The sequence below is a fragment of the Myiozetetes cayanensis genome, unplaced genomic scaffold (assembly GCF_022539395.1).
Source record: "Myiozetetes cayanensis isolate MyiCay16 unplaced genomic scaffold, myiCay2020 scf4, whole genome shotgun sequence".
NCBI classification, from domain to species: Eukaryota; Metazoa; Chordata; class Aves; order Passeriformes; family Tyrannidae; genus Myiozetetes; species Myiozetetes cayanensis.
In genome coordinates, this window is record NW_026087631.1 from 63363740 (window position 1) to 63371467 (window position 7728).

Genomic DNA, 7728 nt, shown 5'->3' on the forward strand with positions numbered 1-7728 from the left:
GAAGCAGGGAAGGATGAGAAAGGGTATCAGCTGAGTGGTTCTTTCTGAAGGCCCACAGACTGTTTCAGATGTTGAGGTACTTGCAGTTCATGTCCCCATTCTGATGCCTGCTTCTGGCCAGCTCTTTATGTGCTTTCTCAGAGCTCCCTCATCTCTTGTGATCATTGAGGGGAAGTGACTCATCATCACTCTAAAACCCACACAGTGTCGTTGGGAAGCACTTGGATATTGCCTGAGAAACAGTAACTGGGAAGGTTTAGGGGGAAACTCTGTGATCTTGGTGACAAGGTTTCTTCTGTTGAGTCCCAGAGTTTGGTTGCTGCTAGGGGGTAAAAAGCAAAAGGCAGAAGTGTTGACAGTGATGGGAGGTTCCTTGCCCAAAGAGGAAGCCTCCTGCATCTCATGAGGAGCTGTGTCTGTTTCCTTCCTGTGGTTGCAAGCCTTGCAGTCAAGCTACGGGTGCCTGAGCTCAGAGGCAGCAAGTGGGGCTGAGATTTCAGTCCTGCCTGGGGACTTCATGCTAGGATGGCCCCGCGGTTGCTGGCTCTGAGGTTTCTCCTGGCCCTTGTATATCTTTTGTCAGCACAGGTCCAGGGACAACTTGATCCCAAGGTCCAAGGAGTGTCCCAGGGAACAGGTAAGCAGTTCCTTCCCTTCACTGGGGAGATTTTGTTGCCTTTCCTCCTGCAAGTTAGATATGCATCTTCACTGCCTGCAGCACTGGGCTGCAGTCCAGAGGGACTGTGTCAGCTGGGGTGCCTGCTGTCTCTGGGAGACCTCAGAGTAGAAACTACGATGCAGTGTGGGTTCACTGGGGATCATTGGCAGACAGGTTTGGGCTGGGTGGTAGGGGATGGGTCATGCCCTGTGACAAGAGAGTTTGCCAGTCATTCCCTGGAGGCTTTGGGCATGGATCAGGCATGAATTCACAAATCATGAACCCAGGGAAGGGCCTTCAGGAAGCAGGGACACCACTTTCTATACACATCCTATTCCCAGGGGGACACTGTGCCTGCCGAGAGCAGAGCAAGAGGGAACCTGCTGCCACTTTGCCACCTGGATGGGCTGGGGTGGGGCCAGTGGCTGGTGCCTGTGCATGGGGTGGGGCACGGCCCTGTGCCAGTGGGACAAAGCTGATGGTTGTGCTGCTCAGCTGGGCACCTCTGGCCTTCTGCCATCAGGGTTGTTTGAGAGCAAAGCCTGACCGTGAGCGGCTTGTCACCAGCATTTTCCTCTGGGGCTCTTCAGAAGAGGGTCTGAACTTTCTGAGATTCCTTATGTGCCTCTTTGGGAGAAAGGAGATTGTATTTTAAGCATTTTCAGGCCTCACAGAGCCCCTTGTAGAGGCTTGAACAGGCAGGTGCTCCTTCCAAGGGTCAGCATTCTTGCCTGGAGGAATTATTGCCACAAAGCCTGTACCTGCAGCATTCCACAAACTCCTGGGAAAACCTGTGCCTGCTCAGCCTAAAGGATGGCGAATCTGGGCAGGAGAGGATGTGAAGGAAGAGGGTTAGTGGCAGGAAAAAGGGGCAGGAGCTGTGCTAAAGCAGGGGATGTGAATGGAGAAGGCATTGCTCCTCCCCAAGTCCCACTGCCCAGTGGTGTGGGGCAGGAGGAGAGTAGCCAAGGGACGCACTGAGTCAGAAGAGAGAGCCCAGAAGTGTAAAAGGGGCATCTCTGATCCCTGTGGCAGGATGAGCCATGGCTGAAGAGACATCCCAGCAGGACTGCTGGGACTATCAAGTGCAGCTGGAGCTGGGATGAGTGGCATGCCTGAAGGAGAGGTTGGAGGGAGTGTCCCAGTGCAGGGCTGATTGTCCTGGGAATCTCCTTGCTGTGGGCTATGGAGGAGGAAATGTAATGTCCCCAGACACAAGGGTGGATGGGGGAGGTTCAGGAATGGATCCTTCACACAAGGCACAAGGAAAGCCCCTTCCCAACATCTGGAGGTGGAGATGTCACCTTCCCTCTCCCTTCAGGGGCTGGAGGGATAGATGGGGATTTATCTCCCACCACACACCCATATCCAAGCACCCTCCAGCCCAACTAACACCCACTTTCACCTCTGCCAGAAACGTGCCAAAGGCCCCCTTGGGCCTCCATATTCCAGCTGGCACCAGACCAGGACAGTTACAGGAAGAACGAAGAAGTGATGCTGAGCTGCCCGGAAGGTTTCCAGCCATCCTTCACCCATGTCAAGTGTTCGAGTGAAATCCAGTCCTTAAGTAATGGGAAACCTGTCTACAGAGAGCTTTGGCTTGGAAGAGACACCAGAGGCACCTGGATCCGCATTCGCTCCAGCATGGAGTGCCTCGGTAAGGCTGGGATGAGGAGCTCTCCTGGCTGCCCTGCCCTGCCCTTCCCGAGCAGGGAAGGTGGCTGTGTGGGCACAGCAGGTTTCTGCTCTCTGAGCCTGCCCTGAGTGCAGCCTGCACCTCACCCCTGGAGCTGCAAGGAATAAGGGGCTCCCTGAGGACTTCTGACCAAGAGCATGAGCACAAAGGAGAGAAGCATGGGAGAGGGAGGAGTGGTGGAGTTTGTGGCATCCCAGTGGGGGCACGACTGAAGGGCTTTGCTGCCTGTGTCCTCTCAGACTGTGCAGCTGGGAGTACCACAGCTTGCTCCCTGGAGGCTGGTCCCCTGCAGGCTCTGTGACCTGGTGGGTGTCAGCTTGGCACCATCTCCTCACAGCTTGGGGTGTTCCTGTCCCCTCCAAGGGAGAACAGAACCGCCCTTGTTGGACTTGCTGGGACACAGACACCTCGGTTTTGAATCAGCGGGGAATTTTGCCTTGACCAGTAATAGTCCACTCAGTCACTCACATTCATCCCTGTCCAAACTCCTCCTGCTGCCCTACCAGAGAGCTGGAGTGACCAGCTTCAGCCTCGTGCTTTCCCTCCCAGCAGGCTGGGTGGTGGGCTGGGCTGTCTAACTGCACAATCCTTGCAAGGTTGGGAGGGGCAGGAAGCACAGTGACCCTCTGTCAATGTTTTCTTCCCAGAAGTGCTTCAGGTTGTTCCCGGGACCTTTGAGATTTCCAGCACCAGCATCAAACTGAACTGGACCTGCAGGTTCCCTGGTGCCTGCCAGGGCATGCGGGCCATGTGCCGCCTGGCAGCGCCTTCCTCCCCTCCCTGTGAGGCTCACGAGGTGGAGGGAGAGGAGATGTTACATGGCCAGCAGGGAACATTCTCCTGCTCCCAGTTGCAGCCCTTCACTGACTACGGTGTCACCATCTTCTTGTACCCCAACACGACCCTTTTCTCGTGGTTGTTCAGGACAGAGGAAACAGGTGAGTGCACAGAAATATTGGAGATTAGGAACAGTCTGGGGCTGTGTCATGGGGAGGGGAGGTGGATAAGTGTCCCCTTCATCTGTCAGCTCAGCCTGATCATCTGCTCCTTGCAGGGATCAGGGCTGTTTAGATCCTGTGGGGCTCTGGGGAAGGGGCTCTGCAGGTCTCTGCAGCAGGGCACGTCCCCTCCTCACTGTCCCAGTCCACACAACACTATTGCTCTTCCCAGAGCTGCAGCATGTGCAGCCTTTGTAGGGGACAAAGCCTTGATATGGGGTCCCACTGCAACCTGTCCCCTGAACTGGAGCTGCCTGCACCCCTGCACCCTGCTCTGGGCTCAGCCCCTCCTCACGGCCCCGAGTGTGACTCTGCTCTCCTGTGCTTCCAGTGCCAGACAAACCAGAGAAGCTGTGGCTGGATACCAGCAGAGGGTCCCTGAGGTGGAAGGAGCTGCCCTCCTGCAAAGGGGAGATCATTGGATACCAGGTACCAAGGGGCCACAGGCAGACCCTCATCTCCATGACTGGAGTTCTGTGCAGGCAGACTGGGAAGGTGGAGAAGTGATCGCTAGAATAAGCTGCAGTTCCCAGACAATGAATTTCTGGCTTTGAGGAGCACAAGTGTCTTCTACCTCACTCTCAACATTCTTCATGCTGTGGAAATGCCCACAGAAGTGATGGGTGCTCCCCACCCTCTGGTCTGAGTGCCTGGGTCTGTTCTGCTTTGGGTTTGGCAGACCTTTGCGGCTTGGCAAGCAGTGCAAAGTGCTATGTCTTCTGGGGTGGCATCCCAGGGTTTCCTGTGCCTCTTGCATGCTTGTTCCTGTTTCCTGCCACAGACAAACCTGTGGGTTGAGTAACCCTCTGAAAATCCCTCCTGAAAACCTCTCCTCTGGAGAGCTGCACTGTTCCTTTGAGTTTTCCTCAAGGCATAGCTAGAAGCATCTCATCTGTCTGTGGATTTAGGAAGCTTTCCACAGTGCAACCCTGCTTTCTAACAGGGCAAGAGGGTTGCTGATGAGATGCACCTTAGTGAGCCCCATGTCCTCTCTGAGTACAGCAATCTCCCTGGTTTAACAGGGACCTTGTAAGGTGTTTCTAAGCTCTTTCCTGGAGAAACAGTCAAACAGGGTGCTTGAAAATGTTGCTTGTGAGCCTGTTCTGCTGGTTCCCTGCTCCCAGACACTTTGTTTGTGAAAAGAATATTTTTTTTTCTGCTTTCAATTGTCTCCTCCTTTGCATAAGCCCAAGATGCATTTCCATAAAGGCAGCAAGTGAGAATGGCCATGGATCTCATGACAAATTCACATGATGCATTGGCAAATGGGGAGCCTTCATCTGTGTTACTTGGACAGAAGTTCTATGCCTTCTACTTTTCATGTAGACAAAACCATCAGAGTCCAACCTTGCACAGGAGGAAAGAGAAGCTCAGGGCTCTTTTTGTGGAGGATGTCAACACAGTGCATGTGGTGTTGCAATACCGTAGGGGCAACCTGGCCTCTGGCTGGGTACATATATATGCACCACTTCAAATAAACAGTCACTGTCTTCCTTCACAGAGGCTTGATTCTTTGCTCATGGAGGCAGCCACTTGGACATCCTGAGTGTTGCCTCCAAATTCCTCCTCTCCTCCTCTTCTCTGCTTTGAGATGCACACATGGGGCCAAGGATCCCACTGGTTCCTCTCCAGAGCCTTCCGCAGCTGGGGCAGGCTCAGGGAAGGGGAGGCTGCCAGAGGTGCTTTGCTCTGGCTCGGTGAGCTGTGGGCAGGTTGGAGCTGCTGCCCTCCAGCTCTGTCTCCTGTCCCCAGCTGAACATCACGGCCAGGAGCACACGGCACGGGGGCTTCCTGGAGATGGAGCGGCTGCAGGTGAACGGCTCTGTCACTGAGCACCGGCTGCCGGAGCTCGGCCCTGGCAGCAGCTACGTGGTGTCAGTTCAGGGACTGACGGCGGCCGGGGCCGGGGCTGCGTCGCTGTGGGACTATCAGAGCACAGGTAAGGCTCGCTGTGCCCCTGTCCGAGGAGCCTGGTCACAGAGGAGCTGTGCTCTGCAGCCTGCACTGCCCGAGGCTGCCCCTCCTGAGATGATGCTCATCTGCTCTTGCCCTGCAGACAACCAGCACCCTCTGGGCATCAGCTGCCACAGTGTCCATGATGTCTCCCCATCCCAAGGGACGGCCGTGCTTCCCCTGCGACCCATCACCTCTGAGGGGGCCAGGTGAGTGCAGCCCCCGCAGTTCTGCCACCTCCAGATGGGTCTCCCCACCGGCAGAGTGGAGTACAGGCAGTGCCTGCAGATGCCCCTGCTTTGCTCTCCCTGTTGTCCCTCTGTCCCTCTCACGTTCGGCCTTGCAGGGAGCACCAGCTGGTCGTGGCCACAACACACAACAGCTCAGTGATCGAAGGTGCCTGCCTGGGGCAGCCACAGCCCTTCAGTGACAGCCACCAGCCCTTCAACACCAGCCACCAGCCCAGAGCCTACGTGGCTGCCGTTCTCAACCTCACCGCCCCCATGGACTTCATTCTGGGCAACGAGACCTGGGGGCAGGGCTACCACAACGCTGCCCTGCGTCCCGGCTGGGACTACACGGCCCTTCTGCGCCTCGTCCGCCGCTCACCACAGGTACCATCGTGGGGCCTCCTGGTGTCTGGGGACACTGCTGGCCAGGGCTGGGCCCCCAGGTGGGTCTGGTCTGTCTGTGGTGTCAGGCTCCTCTCCCATGCCCTGGCAGGACAGTGTCCCTGGTGTCCTCTCTCACATGTGTGGGAGACCTGTGCCCCAGGATGGATAATGGGGCAGAAGTGGCTTCAACTCTCTCTCCTATCTCCTCCAACAGTCAGAGAAGTTCACCTGTGTCTGCTACAGCTTCTCTGTTGGTAAGTGTATTTTTTCTCCCAAAGCCTCTCCTTGCTCCCAAAGCTTCTTGTGTCCAGGCCTCTCTCCCACATTTCCCTGCCTGGTTCCTGTGGAGATGAGCTGCCCCAAGGCAGAACCCTTTGGATCTCATGTGGGAAAGAGGACACTTTTGTTTCCTACACATGGGGTGATCCTCCATTACAGAAGAAACCTAAGCCAAGACACACATCTACGCACTAGCATGTACCCTTTGCCATCAGTGGGGCCACGGCCAGCAGGAGGCCCAGGCTGTGACGCCCACCCCTGGCTGTGTGTTAGTTGCAGGGCAGGCTCCGGGCACGTGGCATTGGACTGTGATTGGGCTGGTTGTGCTGTTGGCACTCCTCCTCATGACTGCAGTGATCCTGTGGCTCGTGCTCTCCCGGTGAGTAGGAAGGAAACAGATTCAGCAGGGACATGGGCAATGCCAGCCTCTTACCCAGGACTCCTCTCTGCCTTTCCAGGAAAAAGAAGTATGCGCCCAACAAATCTAAGGAAGATAACTAAAAAGGTAGGAAAATGCAATTTCATAGACAATCAACACAAAGAGGGCTACGGGGCTATGTGTCAGCTGGGATGAGAGCAGAGATCTCCCAGGAGAACCTGAGCCTCAGGAGAATCATCGGCTCACACTCATCCACACTGACACATCTCCCCAGTTGCCCTAACTGGGGATATTCGGGATGGTTCTGCCCACTAAGCCCCACATGACACCAGAGCGTGGCTCCAGGCAGTGCTCCCAGCCTGGAGCAGGGGCAGGAGTGAGCAAAGATGGGAATCCCAAGGAGTGGCTCATGGCTCAGTCTTTCAAGGGACCCATGCCCATGGCATCTCTCCGAGGGGAGAGATCTGCAGGGCAGGGTCTCAAGAGGGCCAGGCTGAGAGACTGCTGCTCTTGCCGAGGCACTGACAGACACCTCAGGGGACCTAAGGCTGGGCACAGCTGGGATGAAAGGGTTGGGCTGTGGCAGGCATTGGCCTATGCTGCAGCCTGTCTCTGACACTGGATGCCCTTGTTCTCCATAGCTGAAGGTGGCTAGGCTGGAGATCAGTCACTCCAGCCCCTGTCCAGGACCATGGAGACATTCAGAGCAGAGAAGGAGTGGAGAAGATGGGAAGGATGACCTCAGCTCAGTGCTGATGGCTGCTGTGTCCCCTTGGTCTCCTGTGACTGTGACAGTGTGGGAGTCCCATTCAATTCATCCCATTCAGCAGGGCAAGATGAAAACAGGAGACAAAGGAGGGTTATGAGCCTTTTCTTTCCTCAGCCCCTTCACCTCCCAGCTTTTGCTTACTGCTTCTTTAAGGCCTTTGATTTTAACTTTCTGTAGTTCCCTTTTTCAGGCTTGTTTTCATTTTTGCTTTCCTGGAAGCAGGATTTGTATTTCAGATTTCCTAATCCCAAACTCACACAGCTCAGGCTGATGGCATTCTCCTGCCATGCCCTGGGTTCTCAACCCTTCTCCCCTATCTCTGCTGATACTCAGCCAAACACAGGGCTTTACTGGAACTTGGCCAAACTGGACTGCTTTGTGA

The 7728-nt window shown here is 55.5% G+C and overlaps 1 protein-coding gene across 1 annotated transcript; it reads left to right on the forward strand.

Annotated features, from left to right (window-relative positions):
* The first annotated feature begins 525 nt into the window (after window positions 1-525).
* Window positions 526-7661, forward strand: LOC126647201 (uncharacterized). The gene is made up of 11 exons (XM_050329186.1): window positions 526-637; window positions 2073-2315; window positions 3002-3292; window positions 3684-3781; window positions 5105-5325; window positions 5434-5514; window positions 5652-5919; window positions 6134-6173; window positions 6472-6577; window positions 6657-6703; window positions 7219-7661. The coding sequence occupies exons 1-10, from the start codon at window positions 526-528 to the stop codon at window positions 6697-6699; spliced, it is 1503 nt and encodes a 500-aa protein (XP_050185143.1). The 3' UTR covers window positions 6700-6703; window positions 7219-7661.
* The last annotated feature ends 67 nt before the right edge of the window (window positions 7662-7728 follow it).

Coding starts and splice junctions, on each gene's coding strand:
- LOC126647201 (XM_050329186.1), top strand. CDS start 526: ATGGCCCCGCGGTTGCTGGCTCTGAGGTTTCTCCTGGCCCTTGTATAT. Junction 3,293..3,683: donor GTTCAGGACAGAGGAAACAG/GTGAGTGCACAG, acceptor CTGTGCTTCCAG/TGCCAGACAAACCAGAGAAG. Junction 5,515..5,651: donor ATCACCTCTGAGGGGGCCAG/GTGAGTGCAGCC, acceptor TCGGCCTTGCAG/GGAGCACCAGCTGGTCGTGG.